At 44.6% G+C, this 25,677-nt stretch overlaps 1 protein-coding gene across 1 annotated transcript; it reads right to left on the bottom strand.

Annotated features, from left to right (window-relative positions):
- Positions 1–8,349: 8,349 nt before the first annotated feature.
- On the bottom strand, positions 8,350–25,677 carry TEX30 (testis expressed 30). Its single transcript, XM_088458278.1, has 5 exons — positions 25,579–25,677; positions 24,001–24,237; positions 18,600–18,651; positions 15,764–15,966; positions 8,350–9,645 (listed from the first exon to the last, which is right to left on the bottom strand). Exons 1-5 carry the CDS (start codon positions 25,660–25,662, stop codon positions 9,481–9,483), a joined length of 741 nt encoding a protein of 246 aa, XP_088314404.1. The 5' UTR covers positions 25,663–25,677; the 3' UTR covers positions 8,350–9,480.

Genomic DNA, 25,677 nt, shown 5'->3' with positions numbered 1-25,677 from the left:
TCCTCCTGGACGCTCGTATAGCTGTGGGTCACCACCCACAGCCTATACGAGCGTGCATTTTGATGGCCGCGATGGTCGTGACCTTCGCGACCATCGAAACTGCGAGCCGGAGCCTGCGGTTGAGGTTTTCAACCGCAAGCTCCGGAGTGATTTTGGCTCTATCAGAGCCAAAATCACTCCCACTGACATCACTAGTGATGTCAGTGGGCCGGCTTCTGACGGGAGGCGTTCCCGTGGGAACGCCCCCATCAGGGAGGCACGCCCCCGGCACGCCCACCAAAGGGGGCGTGCTGTCAGTCAACATCGACAGCACGCCCCCTTTGAAGAGACACTACGAGCGAAGGAAAATCCTTCGCTCGTCGCGTCTGGCGCATGCGCACGACGGAGCTCCCTCCGTCGTGCGCATGCTCAGTGCAGAACATCGACCCACTTGCGAACTGACAGCCGCTCGCGAGTGGGTCTGAATCAGGCCCTAAGACCGGGGACGAGTGGAAGACCGCGTTCAATACCAGAGACGGACACTTTGAGTACCTCGTAATTCCCTTCGGTCTTTGTAATGCACCAGCTATTTTTCAAGGTTACGTCAACGAGGTCTTCCGGGATATTCTTCATAAATTTGTTGTGATTTATCTCGATGATATTTTAATCTTTTCCAGAGATTTACAGAGTCATCGTCTTAATGTACGGGAGGTATTGTTCCGCCTTCGCACTCATCACCTCTTCGGGAAACTTTCCAAATGTATGTTTCACCAAACTTCAGTACCTTTTTTAGGCCATATTATCTCCGGGGGGACTCTCCAGATGGATCCTGATAAACTAAAGGCAATCTCTGAATGGCCCCTGCCTACGTCATTAAAAGGTACTCAGCGTTTTCTAGGATTCGCAAACTATTACAGGAGGTTTATTCCACACTTTTCTACATTGGTAGCACCCATTACCTCCCTCACAAGGAAAGGAGCCAATCCTTCTAAATGGTCTGTTCCAGCAGTACAAGCCTTTCAAAACCTAAAAGGTGCCTTTTCTCGAGCTCCCATTCTCTGTCAGCCTCAAATAGACAAACCATTCATTGTGGAGGTGGACGCATCCTCCGTTGGAGTAGGCGCGGTATTATCTCAGTCTGCTGAAGATGGGAAGATGCATCCTTGTGGATTTTTCTCCCGTAAATTTTCCCCTGCCGAGAGAAATTATATTATTGGCGACCAAGAACTTCTAGCCATGCGCCTAGCCTTAGAGGAATGGCGGTATCTTCTGGAAGGGGCCAAATTTCCTGTCACGATTATTACAGACCATAAGAATCTGATCTATCTACAAACTGCACACCGGTTAAATGCCAGGCAGGCGCGATGGTCACTTTTTTTTTCTAGGTTTGATTTAAAACTCCAGTTTCGTCCTGGTGTGTTGAACAAGAAGGCCGATGCATTATCTCGCTCCTTCATGACTAATTTGGAGGAGGAGGAGTGTTCTCAAGTTCGTTCCATTTTTGACCCAATTGTATTTGCTCCTACTCAAGTAGTGTCCTTGCCACCTGGGAAAATTTTTGTACCTCCTAAGTTACGTAAAAAATAGCTGGTTTGGGCTCATGCATCCTTGTTCGCAGGTCACACTGGAATCACCAAGACCTACCAGTTCTTACTTCGATCGTACTGGTGGCCGACCATGAAGAAGGATGTCACGGAGTTTGTCCGCTCCTGTATCAAATGCGCCCAACATAAAATTCAGCGTAGACAAATGGTTGGTCCTCTTCGTCCCTTGTCTATCCCAACTGCTCCTTGGACCCACATCTCAATGGATTTTATTTCCGAATTACCTCGGTGCAAGGGACATAACACGGTATGGGTGGTCGTGGATCGCTTTTCTAAAATGGCACATTTTATCCCGCTCGTTGGCCTTCCTTCTGCTCATCAATTAGCAAAAATTTTTATTCGAGACATCTTCAGATTACACGGTCTCCCCAGGGAAATAGTCTCTGATCGAGGTGTTCAATTTACAGCCAAATTCTGGAGAGCCCTGTGTAGTACCTGTGGAATCAAACTGAACTTTTCCTCAGCCTACCACCCACAGTCGAATGGTCAAACGGAAAGGGTCAATCAAGAGCTGGAGAGCTTCATTAGGCTCCTTGTGTCTTCTTCCCAGGATGATTGGGTGGACCTCCTGCCATGGGCAGAGTTTTCTCATAACTTTAAATTTCATTCTTCCTCTAAATCCACTCCTTTTTTTACGGTTTTTGGTAGACATCCACGAGTTCCAGAATTCCAGAAGCTTCCATCTATAGATGTTCCAGCTGTGAATCAAGAGATTCAATCCTTCTCAGTTCTATGGAATAAAATTCACTTATCCCTAAAGCAATCTTCTAGAAATTACAAAAAATTTGCGGACAGGAAACGTTTGGCGGTTCCCCTGTTGAGAGTCGGGGACAGGGCCTGGTTATCTTCCAAAAATATCCGCTTAAGAGTCCCGTCCATGAAACTTGCTCCGCGTTTTATCGGTCCATATCGTATCATTAAGATAATCAGTCCAGTAACTTATAAATTGGAACTTCCCCCTCAAATGAAGATTTCAAATACTTTTCACGTCTCTCTCTTACAGCCCCTGGTGCTCAATCGTTTTCAGAAGTGTTCCCCTAAATTGCCTCAAGTCAAGACATTACAAGGCACTGAATTTGAGGTGGAAAAGATCTTGGATTCCCGGCACAGATTCCACACCCTTCAATATCTCATCGATTGGAAGGGCTACGGCCCCGAGGAAAGGGCCTGGATCAGAGCCTCTGATGTACACGCTCCGCGACTAATCCAGAGTTTTCATAGGCGATTCCCAGATAAGCCTGGTGGGTGTTCAGTGCCCACCCTTAAAGGAGGGGGTACTGTCAAGGCTCAGCCGGGGATCGGCGCCCGCTTACCGCACCGCCGGCTTCCCCTTTCATCCTGGGTGGTCGGTCGGCCTGCGCGACGGCGGGGGAGAAGCTGAGGATTCTCCCCGCTTGCTGTGGCTTCCTGGAGGGCTGGTGTATGGCATCTCTAATACGGACATGGGCGCCGCCATGACAGTCGGCCCATGTGACTGGATCCTTCCTCCTGATTGGCTCGTTTCCAGCTGATGCTGTGCACCTGTCTAAGGGTTCCCCTGGGTATAAAACTGTCCCACAGGTTATGGGAAATTGCCTGAACAACGGTTGTCTCCTAGCGTGACTTAGTGAGTTCCCGGTCCAGGTTCCTATTTATCCGTACAGCAGCAGTGATACCACCTTTACCTGTGTGCCTTAACATCTCTGGTGAATACCCGTGCAGCAGTGATACCACCTTTACCTGTGTGCCTTAACATCTCTGGTGAATACCCGTGCAGCAGTGTTACCACCTTTACCTGTGTGCCTTAACATCTCTGGTGAATACCCGTGCAGCAGTGTTACTACCTTTACCTGTGTGCCTTTATGTCTCTGGTGAATACCCGTGCAGCAGTGTTACTACCTTCACCTGTGTGCCTTCTATCTCTGGTGACGTCTCAAGTAACCGTGAGTCGCTTCCCACTTTGAAAGCCTTATTGACGTTTTTGATCCTCGTGTCAAGTTGTTGTCTATACAGTATTTTCAGGGACTGTGTTGTGCCTAACAGGCATATCCTCGCTGGGCCACGGGTGTAGTGTCTCTATCCCTGCAGGGCTTGGGTACCTGGTCAAAGGACCGCGACCTGCTCACGGGGTGCAGCTAAGCCCATATCCCAATTGGGGGGGTCACTGGCGAACACCATCCTGTGGGTTAGACTCCGCACCTTTGCCCAGGTCTCGCCAACACTCAAGACCTGTGGATGAGGAGAACGTATATCCAGGCCCCTCATCTCCGTTTCTTTCCCCAACTGAGGCCCACCACGTCCTCTTCTCCAGTTTCAGACGTGACAGCTCCCAGTAGTATGGGATGAATGAATTAAAAGAGGGCTCATTGCCCAGAGAAAGGGAAGATGATGGAGTACCAGGAGGGCTTGGGCCCATGCCAGATATGCATGTCTGGCATTGCCGTGAAGTGGCTGGCATGCAGGATCACTCAATTACACAGTGTGACTAAACATAGATATACTTACTGCCAGGGGCCATGCCAGGCCGTGGCAGGGACTTCTATCCACTATGCCCGGATTTTCGCCCCGAAGACAGTCACATGATTGGTCGTCATCCCCAACAGCAAGAGTAGGACCGCCTGACCCTCATCATCTAGTCCCAGTCACTCAGGAGGCAGAGTGGAGGAGCCGGGAAGAGATGAGGGAAGACCCCTCTTCCTCAGGACAGACTGCATACTCTTAAGCAGGACATCCACTATATAATTATCTGTCAGATATCTGTCCAATCTGGCTGGTTGGAATGAAAACCTGGTAATGTATGGGAGCAAATGACAGTCGATCATATGGTTTTAAACACTGAAAAAAGGACAAAAAAAAATTGTTAAAATTGGTTACATTTGTGTGGGTACATAAGGTGTGCGATAGGCAGTCTGCACACATATCACTCGTTGCTGTCATGGGTAAAAGGGGGGATTTATCAGAGTTGGAAGTAGGGATGATTATTGGCTTTCAGGCCAAGGGTGGCAGTATTTCTGAAACAGCGCAGTTTGTGAACTATTCGCGTGCTGCTGTGGTGAAGGTGTATCGTGACTGGACAACGGCACCATTGCGAATAACCAACGTGGAAACTGCGGAGCACCACGTACCATTGATGTGAGAGGTGAACGTCGGCTACGAAGGTGCGTGAGGGCCGACTGACGCGCTACAGTGGAGCAGCTCACCATCAATATAAACCTGGGAGCCACAAGATGTGTCTAAAACAGTTCAGCGAACCCTACTGTGTATGGGGCTCCGAAGCAAACAGATGGTCACTGCACCTATGCTAAGGAAGGTGCATCAGTGGAAAAGGCTTCAATTTGCATGCCTGTATCAGAATTGGACCTCCGCTGATTGACAAAGGGTTGCCTTCTCCGATAAGTCACATTTTCTGCTTCATTGAATGGCTGAACGTTGGTGTGTCAGGCGAGAAACATCGTAGAACAAAAACCATGCAACCATTGTTGTGTTCGCTCTATGGATACTCCACCAAGCACCCTCCAGCAGCTGTGGGATGCACTGCAGTCAGCATGGCTCCAGATACCTCTGCCAACCTACCAGCACCTTATTGAGTCACTTCTAGCTTGTCTAGCTGCTGTCCATGCTGCACACAGCGGTTATTCTGGCTATTAGCTGGTGGTCATAATAATGTGACTCGACTGTAAGAATGTCTTGTTATAAAATGTGCATTAGAGACACTTTGGTATTACTTATCAGGAGTGCCTTTTGTAGTGGTCTTTGATCATGTTCCCTTAATGTGGCTACATTCCATGAAAAATGGGATTCCAAGACTATCTGGCCTCCCAGCCATATGTAGATTTTTTAAACTTCATCACCCATCACAACGACTTATAGTTAGTGCAGATTTTTTACCCCCAGTTTAACTGAAGTGCTGGGTTCCTGTCACAAGAGCTCAATGACTACCCTCTATCGGGATAGTGTGTTGCAGAGTGACATACTGCCCTGTGGATTCAGGTGGTGACCCCACTTCTCTCTTACACAAGGCCTGGTCGTTGAATTGTGTGTGTTCTGTGGTGGAGGAAGGAGCTATACATGTGAATCTGTGGTATGCTGTATGATACGATACTGCTACTCTGCAATCCTACTATGGTAGGGTTGGGTATGATATCCCGGCTGTCAGGATGCCGCTGTTCGTAATACCAACAGCGGCATCCCTATACCCATAGGACACTATGGTAAGTACTATTCTAACCCTCCCTCCCCGGTGCCTAAGCCTAACCTCCCCGCACTCTAATTCTAACCCTCCCCCTAGTGCCTAACCCCTCTAGCTAACGGTATAATACCCCCCAAATGTTCACTCTCTGATGTTTAACAATCTTGTGCTTTCTTGTTTTTGCATTTGTGTGCAACAAGACAAACGTTTCTGCACCTCAGCCAGAACCCACTGTTACCACTTTCCATGCTTGTGTTTGCTTGCTAGAAGCTGCCTTTCTCTCTGTACTTTCTTGAGTAAAAATCATATGAAAACTGTTTTTTTTAAATAGTTTTACAAAGGTGATGAGTAAACAAAATATGCATAAAAAGCCAGTTTATTGAATTATTTAAATCAATAACATAAAATGCAGGACAGCCATTCATAAGCCCATGACACCTTGCACTAAGAAACTTCTGAATGAATGAACAGTATTATACTGATACTCAATTAAACTGTTCTGCAGAATCCATATGGTCCATTTGTCACTCACTGCTGGGTACACTGTTGATTCACAATTCAGCTTTTTCAGTATCTCCCCTCACAGTTAATTAAGTGGTTTTAAAGCTGGATTCTGGAGGAAACACAGATGTTCGTCAAATGTATTCTCTCTGTAGGGATACGATTCAGAACAAAATGTGCCTGTTGCTTTGCTTTTTGCTAGCACTAAATTATTTATGTCCTGTATGTAAATGTGTTAAATGATTGTTATATCAAAAATTATTATTTAGATGTGTAAATTAACTGTGATATATCAGACACTACATTAGCTATTTATTGACCAGTTTTTGCAAATAATTATTTTACAATCTGAAATTCTTAAGCATTTATTTGAAATAGAACACTGCCTACTAGCCACTGTCAAAAGTTAGCTGGGAGTGTGCATTAATACAAGAGATAGTATCAGCCCCAACCGGGTCTCCGTTTGATGAAATTACACATTAAAACTACAAGAAATGGAATTATTGGTAATAATGATCACTGTAACATACTTATTATCCTTTTATAGCCCCAAAATATTGCACCGCGTATCACAGAGAATCATTCACTTCGGTAAATTTTAAATTATTGTGTTTCACAACCGTCTGAATACGACTGTTTTCCGATGGACGACAATCATTGTTATCACAGAGTCCGCACTGACCAATGCTTCTGAAAGCATTTATTTCACAAAGATAGAACAGGGAATGTTCATGAAACTCAGGCCCTCATTCAGACCCGCTTGCAAGTGGCTCGATGGTGAGGGCCTGCGTACGCGCAGCGCGCAAGCCCCGGAGCAAGTGACAAATTTACTCGCTCCGAGGCTCGCTACAAACGGGGCGGCTGTCGATGTTGATCGACAGCTCGCCCCGTTTTGTAGGCGGGGTGGCCAGACAAACGGAGGCGTTCCTTAAGGAACGCCTGGCGCTTGTAGGCGGCCCTACTGACATCACCAGTGATGTCAGTAGGGAGCTTCCTGCTCTGTTAGAGCAGGAAGCTACCTGGGGCTTGCGGTAGACGAGACCCTACCGCAAGAGTCTCGTCGCAAGCCCCGATGGTCTCGACCATCGCGACCATCACCTGGTCACTCGCTAAAGCTGTGGGTGGTAACCCACAGCTTAGCGAGCGGCCAGGAGGCCGGCTTTCAAAACAAAAGTGGCCGCCCTCATTCAGAGCGAGCGCTCACTTTTTGCAAGCGGCTCTGAATGAGGTCAGTCTTTACTCTTGACAAATTAAAATTAAATTTGCCACCAACCCTGCCACACTCAGATAAAGGGGTAACAGAGCATAGAACGCAGCATGTATTCAATCTTAGGGGTCAATACTATTCCATGCGAAGGGTGCGAATTGCCCTTGAAACTGTGTTAAAACGCCGGCACCGCATCTCGCACCCTTCGACGACCGCTCCGAGCCCAAATATAATTAGTTTTACTCAGAGCCCTATGGGGCTGCGAGCACTTTTCGTGATTCCGAGCGGTCGTCAAGCGTGGGCAATGTCGCGATGACTCGCACCCGGAAGTACATTGCATATATTAGGATTGACCCCATATATTGAATATATTGTGGGCATTAAAATAATTACACAAATATAAATATACTTTTGATTAACCTGATTGAGAATTTTGTGGTTAAAGTCAAGTACTGGAGTCACTAAGGGGGTGCGAGCCGCACTGGGTGACACCATTCGAGGGGGTGACACCAAAATAGCAGAGCTGCTCAGATGTTGTCACAGAGCAGCCACACTGCAGAGACAGGCTGGTGGATGTGCAGCTGGGCTTACTCCGTGGAGCAGCAGCTACTGGCCAGTCCCCAGTCTCTCCCCTGCCTCTAAGCCCATTGATTGAGTGCCGAGAACGGGGGCCATGACATGCGGTTATACCCCCAAGAATGGCTCACATGAGTGGGCGTGGCTTCATGGCGGATCCCTGACCCCCCCACCGGGTGTCAGAAAGATTAGTGACACGGCTGAAGTCAAGATAGACAATACCAACCTAATTATCAATGTAGCTATACCACTGCAATATAAACAAATACGTCATTGTTGTATCAATTTTATTTCAATGTTAACAAAACAACAGGCAAATAATATACCTATCAAATAATACAATTTGTATGCATTTTTGTATAAAAACTAGAGAAAATAAGTGCAATGCAGTGGATATAAAACAACTATGCAAAGACATACAGTAGATAACATAAAAAGATAAGAAATGAATTGCAATAATTCCACATATAGACAAAATACCAGAGAACTACATTATTCAGTCTACAGTGATGTGTTCTTTCAAACTCATACAAGTTATTAACTGTACAATATAATTTTATCACTATGTGGTAAGTCACTCAGGGTGTGGCCTGGGAAGGTTGGGTACAAAGAACAGAGTTCAAGGCAAAGCCTGTCATTTGCTTTGTAGAATAACACACATGACACTTCGGTACATTAGTGGTGTGCAAGAGGGAGCTCCTGATGGCTCCAAAAATAACAGAAGGTGACACTGGGGTTGCAGCACGTTGCACATGTATTTAAATTAGCAATTTTTGTAGATCTCTGGCCTTTATGAAACTTAAGAAAAAACTCATCAATCAAAGGCAAACAAGTGCCTAGGTATGCAGGAAACTGTATTTTCAGAATATTTTCATAGAGACATTAAATATAAACTATGTATGCCTAAGGAGTAGTAATTCTCAGTATATTGGCAGATGACAAGATACAAAACAAAGAATGTAGTTTTCCTATAATATGAAACACTCCTTGCAAGTTTAGGAGCAGCAGGTTTCATTTGGTGCTTCAATACTGAGAAGCTCAGTGACTCAGCCTTCTCAGCGGGATAAAGTTACTCTGGTGGATATCCCCAGCTGTAATAACAAAATATCAATGTGGTGTTTTTGTTTGGGTGCTAGCTGTTTCATCTCTTTAATATGCTTTTGAATAATATTTGTGTGTCATTGGCAGTGTATACCCCACAAAGCAGAATTGGTGGGTGATAATCGTAATCTACTACAGTTTTGGAGCGGTCAGTGTTCCCATGAACAAACAGTAAGTATATGATTGAAAGACATAATAAACATAAGTAACAAAAGAAGCAGCAACAACGTTTTCTTGGCCTATGGCTGTTGCTACTTTTTCCTGAACCAGAAAGCCAATAGAGAGAGTTTGCATAACACTATACCAGGTGTATGGTTCTGTAACTTGTATAGTGTCCAGATCACTTACTGCTTCAATATCTCCTGAATCCAAAGCAAAGTCTGTTCATTTATTTCTGTCAAAACATGGGCCATTGTTTTCCCTTTGGCTGTCATTCCATGATTTGCATTTTCAACCCAATGGATCTTTCCAGGAGCTTTCATTTTACTGACAGTACTTAGCATCAAGGTCTGTACATGGACAAGAGAAAGAAATGTGAAAACAGATGTGATGTGAAATAATGAGACAACAGTTTCACTTCACTTTCATTCAATGTCAAAGAGTGTTAAAGCCAAGCTACATCTTAACAGCTGCTATATATAATTATATATAACAAATGACTATCACAACAGAGAACTCCGTATTAAGGATGTGGGTAAAGTAGCCTTTTCTTCTGCTTGGCAATGCGGTTTCTTCTCACATAACTAATGGGTCTTACTGTAGTTATTTACACAATAAGCTATATATATTTTGAGTTAAACACTCTGCAGTATCTACAGTGATATAAGGCAATTCACCTGATATTGCAGCATGTGTGGCTCCCAAAAGAGCCCAGGGCACCATTTTATTAAAACTGATAGGATCACAGGCAAAATTAGGTTAGAAAATGACCACTACCGTTTTTGTCAACCTCTGGCTGTAACACTGGCCGCTGACACCGGGAGTAACCCAGATGCTTGGCCAAATCATGTCCTAGATTGCTACTCATATGTATAGCAAAACTGCATCGTAGCTCAGCCCTGGCCACACAGTGGGGTAACTATAAATTTTGCTGCCCCCTTGGCAAAAAAGGTTTCTGACTCCCCCCCCAATGGTATTTTGGTAAAAAGAAAAAAGGAAAAAAATATTCTTGTGATAAACAAAATTTAATACGGTTTGCAAAATAACAATTGTAGGTATATTTTAGATGCTGCTGTTCTGTATATACAGTGTGTGGGACTATTTTGGAACAATGAAACATAAAATTGGAGTCCTATTACAGCATCACCAGTGCCAGTCCCATCACAGCACCACACAATGCAGGTCTCCCATTGCAGCACCACACAGTGCCAGTCCCCCCTCCCCCCATTACACAATGCAAGTCTCCGTATGAGTAAATTACTTGTGACAGGTGCACATGCTGTGGCCACAACTAAGGATTTATAATTTAGGAGCTGTGAGTTGGCTAGTTTATATGGAAATAATTGGGTGATTGCAAATGGACTCAAAGGCCACTGATCCCCATGTGTTACAAAAAGCCTCCAGTCACACTGGGGAACACTGAATTTCTGGTTTTATCAAGATAATCTCTCATGCAACATAAATACCACTGACATTGATGCTACAGAATTAATTTATCTCTATGCTAGAGTATTCAAACACATGCTCTAATACTAAGAGCTGCATTGCAATGTCAGTTGTATTTATGTTAACACATGCTAATACATAACATGAGTTACTTACTGTAACAAATGCAGAGGCCCAGCACCCGCCCGCCTGTCCCCGCAGCAGTCCACCAGCGGCCCTCAACTCTCCCTGATTCGGCGCACTGGTGAGGTGACGGACCCAGTATTAGAAACCAGCAACCCAGCTCCCGCGCCGCACGGATGTCCTGCGGCAGTCTGCCCGTGCCCCTCACCTCTTCCTAATTTGGTGCACTGGTGAGGTGACGAACCTGGTATTAGAAGCCAGCACAGCTACCACGCTGCCCGGCTGTCCCCACAGCAGTCCGCCCGCTGCCCTCACCTCTTGCTGATTCAGCGCCGCCCCCAAGCCACCGCGGGGACTATTGTGACGCCACTGTGACCACATCTATATTGCTTTACATGTGGCCAGAACCATACGATAAAACTATCTAATGTACAGAAGTCATTTTAACTGCACCAACTACTTTGCTCCAATAAAAACATGTTATTATGAGTCATGTCCCCTGTTCAAAATTATTAGTTATTTATGTAGCATATATATATTATATATTTATTATGCATCTCTTTAACCACTTCACTAGCTAATATTTTTTCCAGAAACCGCTCAGAAATTGTCTGGGTTTGTTATGATTGAATTAGGTCAAGAACATCTATTCAAAACTTATCAAACAGTTTTATTTAAAAACAATATACAGTTAGGTCCATAAATATTGGGACATTGACAGAATTTTCATATTTTGGCTTCTATTCACCACCACAATGACTTTGAAATGAAACAAACAAGATGTGCTTTAACTGCAGACTTTCAGATTTAATTTGAGGGTAATTACATCCAAATCAGGTGAACGGTGTAGAAATTACAACGGTTTCTATATGTGCCTCCCACTTTTTAAGGGGTCAAAAGTAATGCGACAAACTAAATAATCCTAAATCTAACTTTCACTTTTTAATACTTTGTTGTAAATCCTTTGCAGGCAATTACAGCCTGAAGTCTGGAACGCATAGAAATCACCAGACGCTGGGTTTCATCCCTGGTGATGCTCTGCCAGGCCTCTACTGCAAAAGGCTTCAGTTCCTGCTTGTTCTTGGGGCATTTTCCCTTCAGTTTTGTCTTCATCAAGTGAAATGCATGCTCAATCGGATTCAGGTCAGGGGATTGACTTGGCCATTGCATAACATTCCACTTTTTAGCCTTAAAAAACTCCTTGGTTGCTTATGCAGTATGCTTCAGGTCATTGTCCATCTGCACTGTGAAGCGCCGTCCAATGAGTTCTGAAGTATTTGACTGAATAGGAGCATATAATATTGCCCGAAACACCTTCAGAATTCATTCTGCTGCTTTTGTCAGCAGTCACATCATCAATAAATACAAGGGAACCAGTTCCATTGGCAGCCATACATGCCCACGCCATGACACTACCACCACCATGCTTCACTGATGAGGTGGTATGTTTTGGATCATGAGCAGTTCCTTTCCTTCTCTTCCCATCACTCTGGTACAAGTTGATCTTTGTCTCATCTGTCCATAGGATGTTGTTCCAGAACTGTAATGGCTTTATTAGATGTTGTTTGGCAAACTCTAATCTGACCTTCCTGTTTTTGTGGCTCACCAATGGTTTGCATCTTGTGGTGAACCCTCTATATTCACTCTTGTGAAGTCTTCTCTTGATTGTTGACTTTGACACATATACATCTACCTCCTGGAGAGTGTTCTTGATTTGGCCAACTGTTGTGAAGGGGTTTTTCTTCACCAGGGAAATAATTCTTCTGTCATCCACCACAGTTGTTTTCCGTGGTCTTCCGGGTCTTTTGGTGTTGCTGAGCTCTCCGATGCTTTCTTTCTTTTTAAGAATGTTCCAAACAGTTGATTTGGCCACACCTAATGTTTTTGCTATCTCTCTGATGGGTTTGTTTTGATTTTTCAGCCTAATGATGGCTTGCTTCACTGATAGTGACAGCTCTTTGGATCTCATATAGAGAGTTGATAGCAACTGATTCCAAATGCAAATGTCACAGCTAGAATCAACTCCAGACCTTTTACCTGCTTAATTGATAATGAAATAACGAGGGAATAGCTCACACCTGTCCATGAAATAGCTTTTGAGTTGATAGTCCCATTACTTTTGGTCCCTTAAAAAGTGGGAGGCACATATTGAAACTGTTGTAATTCCTACACCGTTCACACGATTTGGATGTAATTACCCTCAAATTAAATCTGAAAGTCTGCAGTTAAAGCACATCTTGTTTGTTTCATTTCAAAACCATTGTGGTGGTGAATAGAGGCCAAAATCTGAAAATTCTGTCAATGTCCCAATATTTATGGACCTGACTGTATATATATATTTAATTTTTTTTTAAACACATGGGGGTAATTCAATTAGGTGGGAGCTGGCTTGTGCAAGCTGTTTTCAATGCAAACTTGCACTGCAAATTACATTTGCAATCCAATTCCAAACTCACCATTTTTTTTCGTCCCTGAGGGTGTGAGATGTAGCGTTCCCGCTAGGCTGTTTCAGAAAGCACCCTGCCCTCCAGTGCGGCGCCTCGCTGAAACAGCCTGCGGGTTCTGTCCTTCACCCACGGGCTCCTGCGGGTGGGGAAAACGACAGAGCAGCGGTCACCGCTGGTGAACAGATGTCAGACGCATGCGCCCGGCATCCATTTACAATGACCGCGGCGCTTGGGGGCTGTCCGGCATGTCCGTAAGTGCCGGGCACGCCTCCAAGAGCTAGGAAAAGGGGATGTGTCATAAAGACATGCCCCTTTCCATTGGCCACATCCCTTCTTCGGGCGCGCGCAGAAGTGCACTTGCTCTAGATGGGGTGCCCTGCCTGCCGCCGCACCTAGAGTGAACACTAATGCTGGGCATACACGCTACAATTATCGGGACGATCCGCCCAATATCGGCGGATCGCCGCGATAATTGTAGCGTGTGGGGGGGCGACCGAGGGTTAAATATTGCTCGGTCGGGCATGCTGGATTGTCCAGCATGCCCGTCCGATGCGATATTTAGCGGGTAAACTGTCGGCCGCATCGGGCAGTGTATGCCCAGCGCAGCCGACAGACAGACATTTCCTGTGTTCCAGGGAAATGACTCCGCCCCCGGGGGCGGAGCGCGAATGTCGGGCTATACACTGTGAGATTTCTCTCACAGTGTATGCCGGCGACTTCTGCGGCTGGCAGGCTGCCAGATAAAATGTCTGTCGGTCTGACAGGCATTTTATCTGGTAGTGTATGCCCAGCATAAGATGGGACGGGGAAAATCTTTATTTGAAGGTAAAAATGTCAGGACACAGTGCAGAACTCCCCCAGACAGCCCCCCTAATGACTAATTAGACATTTAGAAGTTTTCAATTAGCCTAATTGGACCAATAATTACATGTTATTTTTGGGTGTTTAAAAAAATGGCCTGAAATTACCCCCAGATCAACTTTTTCGTTAGTTTAAGCATTCCAAATTTAATTACAGTATTTTTTTAATGGAAAAAATAATTGATTTTTATGTTTTTACACTTAAAAAATGTAATTAAAGAGGCCTCAAAGTACTCCAAAATCCCCCCTTTCCTACTTTTGCATTTTTCATTTCATTTTTATCATTTTTTTTTAATTTAAACAAAATGCACAAATCGGTCACTTTCTATACGATCCTGCTAACTAAATTATAAATTTTTGGGGGTCAGGATGGTCTGCCAATTTTTCATCCCCTTCTCTCAAGTAGCATGCTATAGGGATTTTTGCACACCCTCACTGCGAGTAGCGCAAGTTGGCATTTCAAATTGGATTACGTGATTCTCGGGAGCGAGCATTGGTGCGTAGTGTGTAAATTTTATGAGACAAACTCGCACTTGCAAACTTGCTCCTAATTGGATTGATCCCATAACATTTATATTGATTTTTTTAAATATCAACAGTTGATATATCAGAATATCAATCATTGGACCATTGCAACTTTACATTTCCCCCATGCCTGCTCCTCTCTGCGTCCACCGGTTACACAATGGGGGGGCTGAGGGCTGGTTCATTTACATTTCCTCTGCATCTGCTACTCTCTGCAGCCGCCAGGTTGGGGTACTGCCGGGTTGCCTGATCAGCAGTGATTGGCAGCACGGCAGACACTTGGGGAGGGTGCAGGGAATTATCTTTCAGCAGCCGTCCAGTGTGCGTTTCTGACTGGTTGCTTTGTCTGCGACCATGTCAGGTAACGCACAGCCTGGCGTGATCGTAAACAATGCAACCATGCCAGGCAAACAGTTAAAAAAAATGTTTAGTCATTCACATCAGTCCCTGCCCCAGTGGCGCTTACAATCTATATTCCCTATCACATGTACACACACACACACACTAGGGTTATTTTTTTTGACAGAAGCCAATTAACCAACCGCATGTCTTTGGATTGTGAGAGGAAACCAGAGTAAACAAATGCAACTCCATGTAGGACATACAAAACCAAGCCAGATAGGGCCCTGGTTGGAATAAACCCATGTCAGTGTTTTTAGGAAGTCATGCCAATGACTGCACTGCCTGAAAAAGTTACAGGCTGCCAAATTTGCATCTTCCCTCAGGTTATATTAGAAAAAGAATAAAAAATGGAATCTGTAGGGCAAGATTTGAAGAACAGGGACACTTCCAGCTGGAGATGTGTTATGTGTACCACTGAAGAGAGATGTGTCACTGGTACCATTGAAGTTTATAAACACTTGTCAATGGGATTCATCAATAGATAACTATACTATACAATGACATAGCTATTCATATATTAGTGATGTGAACAATCTTTGTCTCTATAAATACTGCCAATTTATTCCCTCATTTCACAGAATTACATTTTTCACAGATCATTAAAATATCTACAAGGAATAATTATAATGATAAAACAAGCTATTAAACTGTGAGCCCAGCCTCACCTTGTCACACATATCATCTGCTGACCCAGAGATGAATAATGATGGCCTTGTTACCAGGACCAGATCTTCATCTCGCAGCTTGCCTTTTGCATTAGGAGGGTGTAGTGGATATGACAGACAAATCAGCCCTTGGATGAAGCCGTCCTCTTCTTCACAAGCTGCTCTCATTACTGAAGTGGCAGCACGGGAGCCCATAGACCGTCCTTTACAGCAGAGATAATGCAGCTTTATATTACATAAATGTTAATGTGCTGTCATTTTTAAAGAACTCACTTAAACGTCTGCAGTCTAGGGCACTCTGCTTAGCGAGATTATTAATGGGTAAAAAACATATACTGCATTTGTTTTTCATAAACTTGAAACACAGTCCAAAAAATTTGCAAAAAAACTTCGCCTGCAATCAGTTGCTTGGAGATGGAAAGAGTACATTATAAACCTGTGTTTACAATAAAACTGCATAAGCTATGCACCACTTTAAAGGTGCCCCATACAACATAATTATGAATACAATCACAGAGAGAAACCACAATGGCTTACATGCATATTCACAAACTGAGGGTAAAGGAAAGTACAAGGTAGCTCCCAAGCCTCAAGGTAATGCTTCTACGTGACTAAAATACATGCTAAGACTATCCAAGGGGATTCCCAAAATAATGTTACAAATAAAGAAAATGAGTAAATGATTAGTTAAAATGATTTAGAAATGGAGGATGCAACTATATGCTAGTACCAGCCCTGGTCTACCACCCTGCTTCCGAATGTGCAAGGACTGAGATGCCCAGTTCTGGCATCCTTAGACGCAACAATCCCGTTTGGTAAGCCTTTAGATGCAGCATCGATTGCACCATCGAAACTTGTAGCAGCCCCTTGGCAGGCGCAGATTCACCATATCAATATAACCTACTATGTGAACGAGTCTGTGTCTCTGTACTCAACGGCGACCAGAACAAATCCGCAACACACCCATATCACGCCTATAAGACGGATCAACTCTGTACTTCCATTTAGTCACCTTGCTGTCATCCCGAGGAACACCCAATACATTTCTAAACAGAACTGAGACTGTGAATCTCCCGTTTGCATCAATAGCAACTGCGACTCTGCGGACACAGACTTCGGATGCATGCACAGTGCGACTATTGGCTCATACACACTAGACGATGTGCTGTATGAACGACATTGGTGAAAGATTTTCCTTGAACTTTCTGTAGTGCAGGACAAACGATATTGGGTGTACACACTGAAAGATATCTTTAAATATAAAATTCAGTGAAGTCATCCTGCCACATCTCTGAACAGGCAATTATTGACAATATCGTCAGATTTCCCTGCATATACGGACGACACATGACATCGTTAACGACCCGCGGGAGTGCGCATCATTGGTCATTCACTGCATACACAGAGAACAATATATCGTTGAACATTATTGTCCATAAAAATCGTCTCGTGTGTATACGGCTTTAGAGGAATACAGAGAATTGCTTCTCTGTAACCGACATCGGCAGTGTGTCCGACTCGGAGTCAGCCCCTTTATAAAGCCTGGATCTTATGGGGCTTTCAGCATTGTTTTGATGTTTTATTACTTTGGAATACTTGATGAATAAAGGTTTACAAGGAACTATAATCATAGTCCATTTAAAATTCATTTACTAGCCTTTATTTTTGGAATTCCCTCCCATCATTGAAGTTATGTGTATACGTAAACTTTTCTGTAACTGTATAATGGACTTAGGTAAATTTGTTGTATGTTTTCTCCATGGAACCCTTGTGGCCCCATATAAAAGATAATAACTGCAGGTACAATGTTCTATTCTATGAACATTTTATATTTTTCATAGATGATTATTTCTACAATACATCATGTATTTCCTCCTCTTTCATTGTTCTCCTAAGATAGGTTTATAGTTTCTTTTTTTTTCCATTGGGATTCCTGCATTTTCATAGTTTAGTCTAGAGTACTCCTAATCTCTTCACATTCAAGTTACCATAATGAAGTCTTGGGGTTACCCATGTTTAAGTTTCATTGTCCCTTTCCAAGCATCTACTATTCTCAGTAATCAGTAAGCACATTGAGTGGTGGATAACATATGTAAACTCTGAAATAATGCAACGCTGCTTTAGTCGCAGGGCTTTTTATTGCAGTCAATCAAGTGCAGGACTTTGCAGTAACTTGCAATGGAATCGGTATGAAATACCGCTGGTTCGATTCCCGGCGGCGCCTGGCCGACAAAAGCAGAGTTCCCGGCAGCGGAAGCCCGACAGCACTGGAAATCCCGATTGTTGTTAATGTAAGTATAAACTAACCTAACCTAACCCCCTAACCCTCCTTAGGGGTGCCTAACCCCCCCCCCCCCAAGTGCCTAATCCTAATCCCCCCCTTCCCCGCTGCCTAAACCTAAGTTCCCCGAGGGGGTGCCTAACCCTAAGTCCCGCCCGGGGGGCCTAACCCTAACCCTCCCTCCCCCTAGCTAACCCTCCCGGGGGGGTGCCTAACCCTAAGTCCCCCCCAGGCGCCCTAAACCTAACCCTCCCCCCCGATGCTCTCCGCTCGCGGCACCCGGCGTCGGGGAAATGACAGGCGTCTAGATATAGACGCCCCGGCATTTCACCCTCACCGGGATATGACAGTCGGGAAGCCGGCTGTCGATATCAAGGCAGCCGGATTCCCGCTTGTATACCTTTGCAATAGTCTATCCCTCTCCCTTTTTCCACCGCAAATAGATTGAATAAATCGCCTGGCCCCCCTTGTAACACACAGAGCCAGTCAATCAAAAGTGCATCTAATTACAATATGAAAGTATGACTACTAATGTATAGTAATAGTGTAGCTTACCGCCAAGAAAGACACCACCAAGTCTATATTTGTCAGAAGACTTTAAATAGGTCTAAAATGGGTACAAAAGAAAATGGTGATTGTAATACTTAGAACATTTACACCATAAAGAGAAGGTTTTGTATTATTTACTATCGGTTTTAGCATTAATATTTACTATGTAAGGAAATTCCTTCTTTAACATGCATGTGTGAGAACTGTAGCAACCAGCTTCCCTGAATTAAATAGACATATCTAATATGTGATGTCATTTATTTAACATGATCCATCCAATGGACATACATTTATAAATATTGCACACCGCTTAGTTTTAAATAAGAGAATAAAAATTCTATATTCAGGTAAATCTCACTAACCTCTCCTTAGGAGCCTATGTATTAATAATCGCAGACTATTTAATTTTTAAGGAAAGTATTCCCCCTATGTGCTAAAATTAACTAGCAGGGACATTGTTTGTGAAAACCGCCTTATTGGTGGAGTCTTTCACATTTTCTCCTCCTAAGAATCCTACATTATGCTTGCACACAGGGGGCCTAATTCTATAGAGGACGCAGTTTTGCATTGTCATGCAGATTACCCATTATCGGGAATCTGCGCATGTGCAGAATAGGTCCTGTGAGAGTGCACTGAGGCCCCCCACTGCTTCTGCCTGATTGACAAGCAGGGGTGGTGCGGGGAAGGCTGGCGTTCCCGGAAACGTCAACCCCATTTTCCGGGAGGGACGAGGCCAGGGTCTGCTTCTATAGACGCAGACTTCCTGGCCTCACAAGGTGGCCAGCCTGGTCGCGATAGTGATCCCAGGCTGCAACTTCAGTCGCAGCAGTGGGATCGCAGATGCTGACAGGAGGCGTTAAACTTTGTGCCATATAAAGTACACCTCAAGTTGATTTGTCTCATTAGGCTTTTGTCTTCGTAAGATATCTGTATAGCCACCAACATACACAAATGATTCATGTAGTATTTGTGCCAAGTGTTATCCTAATCTTCCAATATGGCTTAACCAACATATCAAGTGAAGTTGCCTTCCCTAGCGTTCCCACTAGGCTGATTTAGCCAGGTGCCGCGCCCTACCCGACTTTAAAATGACAAAATGCACCCTGCCTTTATGGCGGCGCAGTGTTCTGCGGGGGGAGGATTTGCAGTGCAGCGCTCGCCATCTTTTCACAGTAAGTGGAGAGCTTGAAGTCAGCCCAGCATGTCCATAAATGCTGGGCAAGCCACCCTCGGATCTAAAAACCCTAAACATGACAAAGGGGTAATAGCTGGTACAGGTTGTCAGGATTCCCAGTTGCAATCAGGAGCATTTGAGTTATGCTGGACATTGTGGTGCACCAGGGTATACATTTAGGGTATAAGCACTTAGGTGCACTGGTATTTATATAATGTATCAATCTGTTGTGATTTAGTGGACTTTGCAAGGTCTGGATAGGGTTCCTACACTTGGGAGATCTCAGGTGCATTTCCATATGTACGACAGATCAGAGAAAGATGCGTCAGGGAGCCTAGAACGCCGGAGGTTGCGCCTCCGTGGAGAACCTCCTGGCCCTAATGCCTGTTGGTTATATGAAGAACAGAAGTAGCGCTGAGCAGTGGCGGGCTGGGCCGGGTGACATCTGCACCCTGGCCTGCTACAATTTTTAAGTTAGGGGCCGCCGGCTAGCTGCATCACATGCCCGGTGGCCGGGAGACAGAGAGAAGCTCACCGACCACTCCATTAATCCTATTCATACAGTCAGAGAGGCCGGGGAGCTTCTTCTCTCTGTCTCCCGGCCGCTCTGACTGTTTGAATAGGATAAATGGAGCGGTCGGGGAGCATCAGCAGCAATACCAGGGGGTGGGGGTGTGTGGGGGGCGATCAGGGCTTATCCAAATTCACAAACATGTTGCTGCTTAAATGCATGCTCTTAACAGTAAGCCTCTGCACCGCATGGGGTGTAGTGAGGAGAGCAGACTGACACTAGCAGCGCGACCGCATAAAGATAGAGGCCTCCAGGCATCACACAGCCCCACAACTGGGGTCGGGGACACCCCCGGGGCGTGGCCTAACCATTTGGCTGGGAGGATATGTGTCATTGTTTGCCGGCTGTTACGCTGGGGCCTGGCAATCAGCAGGTGACTTCTTTGTCCTTTACCTCACTGGCGTTTGGGGATATATGTGGCTGGAATAGGCTTAGCTAGTGCCCTCCTTAACGCCAGCCTATTCAGCCTTCTCCAGTAAGTGATGGCGCCGGCCGTGAGATGCTGTGCTTTACATTGCTCGGGGTACTTGGATAGAGGGAGTAGACACCTTTACCCCATTTCCTGCCTGATGCTGTGCTGAGGGATTCCTGCCTGGTGAAACTGTGAGAGTTCTGTTTCTTTTGGCTCGACTTGCAGTTTGTAAGGTCAGTAGCTATCCCAATAAGGAGATTTAACTGGGTCTTTTACTGCCTCAGTGCCTCTCCTCTCTTTTGAGGCTTCTGCACCCTTTTACTGCTCTACATAGTGAAATCATCTTGCACCAGTACAGTACAGTGCTTCAGCCCATGGGATTATTCCGGTTTCAGTTTTACACAGTCTTCCAGCTCTGGGTCTGCACCCTGGATGTCTGCATCTCACTACACAAACTGCCCACACTGGCAGTGATGTGACATAAAATTATGCAAGGAATCCCTATGGTTGTGTATAGAACCCCTTCAGTATCTGTACCTGGAAGTGACGTGGATTGGAGGTTTATATTCCCCCTCTATGTCCACGTGGATAGTAGGGAATGACGTTGAACAGTGACTGATGACATCAGGGTACAAATATCACAGGGGATCTATCCACTACCTTATCCCTATGGTCCCCAGCTAATCTACTGTACCATACCACCAACTCCTCCTACCACTCATATGTGGCATAATATTATGCAGGGAGTACTTATCCCTATTGTGCCCAGCTAACCTACCACCAACTCCTTCTACCATTCATATGTGACTTGGGTCTTTATGCATAAATTGACCCATTGTTTTCAATGGTTGTTTTGATGTCCTGCAGCCTCCTTCCTCTGATAATGGCACCAAAACAAAATGCCCCAAGTCAATGAAGCTAGTACCCCCAGTTAGTTGTTTTTTTAAATCAACTCTCCCACAACCTCTATTTAACAAACCCTCCCCTATAGATTGTAAACTCTCACAAGCTGGGCCCTCTTCCAGTACTCTTTCATTGCGTATCTGCAACATAATCTCCTCCTCCTTAGTATTTTACATTAAGTGTCTCTAAACTTGGGTAAAGCTATGCTTTTGTCACCTGGGGCAAGGTCTCAGCTTGGCGTCCCCTTTTTATATGTCATCAGACCATACAGATGCCCTTATATGCCATTAGACTCCTTCAAATGCCCTTATGACACTCTTCCACATGCCACTTACATACCATCAGACCCATCTAGATTCTGCCCCTTCCACAGACTCCACACCCCCATTTAGGGCTATTTCAGGAATTTCCTGGGCTGTGTTTTCATCCCAATATGGTCCTGTTAATAATTGACTTAATAGATGGTCTACATCAATGCATCCCAAACAGTACATGTTTTCCAGATCTCCTCACAGAATCACAAGTGAAATAATTAGCTCCACCTGTGGATTTTTTAAAATGTGTCAGTGAGTAATGAATACACCTTTGCACCTGCTGGGTGACCTGGAAAACATGACCTGTGTGGGGTCCTGAGGATCAAGTTTGAGAACCACTGTCATGGTTGGTGCACAATTGTATTCATTACTGGCTCACACATTTTAAAAGATCAACAGGTGGTGCTAATTATTTCACATGTGACACTGGGGGGGAAGCTTAAAAACATACAACTCTAGTATTATATGCAATTTCTATTGTGGTCATCGTGGTTTGGGCTAACGAGAGGAGTTTACAGGCAACCGGAACCCCCCCTTGCGTTTGCCTTTAATGTTGGTTTCAATTTGGAGCACAAAATTAGTTTGTGTATTTGACAAATAGTAGTTGAATACAGACAGTGCTGGAGTCCCAGCAAACGGACCTTGTCAAAGTAATAATTTGGGAAGGGGTATTGAAAAATTTTAAAAAAAAATTGGAAACCCCTATACCAACACGTGGAAGCCATATAACAGCTGCAGACGGTTACATCATTCACACGTGTTCTGGATGAATTTGCTGTGACATCAAACAATGCAGCAGCTGTCTGTTGGTCTCAGCACACGGCAATTGGAGAGGCCAGTATTGGAATTGGGAGGAGTAATGCACAGAGAGGGGAGGAGTAAGGATTAATTCCTTAATCTGCCCCCCCTTAAAAGAAAAGTCTAGATCTGCCCCCGGCCACGTGTCACATACCTGTGATGCAGCCGCAGCGTCTGTCTGTGTTTGGCTTGGCAGAATGTTGATTGGTGAATGGCTCTAGTCTCATCCACGAATCACAGTGGTGGGATGTCTCCCCACACTGATTGGTGGATGGCTGGAGTTATCCACCAATTGGAATTCAGAAGGCTGCAAGAAGAGACGAGACAGAGGGACTGATTGAAGCAGGCAGGGTAAGTATGTTCTATGGTTGGGTTGCCTCATAGATCTGAGGTCTCTGGGCACTGTTTACTATGAGGGAGAGAGGAGAATTGATTTGAAAATCTGTGGTTTGATATTTCATGAGGGAGAAGGTGAGTTATATTTGAGGTACAGCTTATAATCAGGACTGTGTGAGGGGGTCATATCTGTGGTAGTAATTTTAATAATGGAGGTTTGGGTGAGTGAAATCTGGAGTCTAATTTATAAATGGGGTGCAGATTTTTAATGAGCAAGGAGAGGCTAATTATTCTACAGAGGTCACTGTTATGGTCTCTGTATTGAAGAGAGTACACTAGTATAGTTTCTGTTTTGTCAGAAGGGGTTGGTAGGTTATGTATTTGTTTATAGCTCTTTGACATAAGTCATTTCTATGGCTATTTAAACCACACCCACATTTAATACACCACGCCTCTGACCACACCCACATTAGATACGCCACGCCTCTGACCACACCCACATTAGATACACCACGCCTCTAACCACATCCACATTAGATACACCACGCCTCTGAGAAATGTATTATGCTATTTTTTCCGTCGCAGTTATTTGATAGAAAATCAAGGGCCACATGCTTGTGTTTGCCCCCCAGGTTTAAAGTTGCCAGCCAGCCCCTGGCGCCTAGCTCGTTTCTAACAATCTATGTATATAATTTTTTTTTTAAAACAGTGTAAATACGAGGCTAAAAAAAGAATGCGGTGCTGGTACTTATTTAACCCCAGGTATTTAACCAGCATTACTTATCTATTTATTTATAAAAGTAAAAAAATTTATTTCAACTGTATTGGTTTACACAATGCAATATGATATTAATAGTCCTAAATTTTAAACTAATAATGACAAAGAATAATTTACGTACCAACACGGCTTTGTAAGCTTTTGTTCTGTACACTAAATTAAGCCCTTTGCAGGTAAATCTGAGACAAAGGATTCCATGAGGTACCAAGTAGTTGGTCAAAGACACTAAGTGGGAATAGTTCATGTCACCTCCAGCACCATGTGTCAAAATAACTCCGTATATAACTCCACTGCCAGTGATAGGGGCAGAAACCACAGCATCCAGGTATTTCTTGCCAAAGGGTATTTTAATATGTTCCTAGAAAGGCAAAATATATACAGCTACTTCTTTGAAATGAAAATGCAGAGGCAATGACAATGCAACATCTTTATACTACATCCCTTTATAGCACCAACCTCACCTACAGCTGGGTACACACTGGAGCAATGTGTACCCGAATGATATGGCGGCCCACGGGTCCACATATTGTATCCGCAGTACACATCAGAACGATGTAAGGAAGGGCAGAACGATCCCTCGTTCGGTCCTACATTACCTTTCAAGGCACCACATGCGATATTGTGCAGCATGGCCGACCGGAAGATATCACAACCGACCGTGGGAGCACCCAGATTGGACGTACACACTCAACGTTCCGGCCAGTATGTCGTTCTGATTCAGAAACTAAATTTCAGGACAATATCGCTCCAGTGTGTACACAGCTTTAGAAGGGGCAGATTCAATTAGCGCAATTGGGCTGGTTTTCTGCTGGTTGATGCTGAAACCAAGTTGGTTGAAGAACCTCTGATGTCACAACCGTGTGACTCACAATGGCATGGGGAGGGCAAGGCCAGTGGGCTAGCAGTTTTACTATCCACGTGGCCATTGATTGGGAATAGTAACCTGTGGCGAGCAAAGCAAGCCACCTTGCCCGAAGCGTGGGTTCCATGTTCTAAACCTTGCTCCTCCCCCTGCCATCGCAGGTCACATGGTTGCGACATCAGAGGTACTTCAGCCCACTTGAATTTAGACCTAACTGCTACTGTAAGGGCTGCATATAGGCACACTTACACGCAAACTCACAGGGTGAGTCTAATTGAATTGATCCCTAAAACCGCAAATATATCTATATCTATCTAGTATATCTACATATATATTAGACAACAGGTCATCTACACTACAAAAAAAACTATTCATGCTCGCTAAAGCTGGGTACACACTGGAGCAACGGGCATTCGTTCCGACATCAGAACAAATGCCCATCAACAATGATTGTGCATCCACACTGGACGACTTTAATGAACGACGTAGCGATTACCGTTTCGTCATTCATTAACAATGGACTTGCTGCTAGCGATATCGCTAGGTTTGATATGCACCACATCAAACCTAGCGACCGCAGGAGCACGCAAACATGCAGATACACTGAGCGATGTAGGCGATGACGTTATCATGAAACGGCATATTGGCCCAACATCACTCCATTGTGAGAATGGCTATTATAAAAGTTAACGAAGGCAGAGTCAAGTATTACGTTGTTATATTAGCCTGTGTCCCCTTCTATACAGTATAATAACGTGCAGCTGGTCTGCTAGAGGTCGGGATTACAGCTTCAGCAGTACTCAGTGGACACGTGATAATTTCAGTGTATTACTGTACCTCTGTGTAATCACCCATGTCACCTGCACGGAGCCTGAGCAGCAGCAGCTCACAGTCACAGGGCGGGTAATGAATGATTACCATGTTAAGGAGGACGGG

The sequence above is a fragment of the Taudactylus pleione genome, unplaced genomic scaffold (genome assembly GCF_031769625.1).
Source record: "Taudactylus pleione unplaced genomic scaffold, aTauple2 ptg000041l, whole genome shotgun sequence".
Taxonomy (NCBI): domain Eukaryota; kingdom Metazoa; phylum Chordata; class Amphibia; order Anura; family Myobatrachidae; genus Taudactylus; species Taudactylus pleione.
The sequence above is the reverse complement of the archived record's forward strand: the minus strand, read 5'-3'. Positions and strand labels throughout refer to the sequence as shown.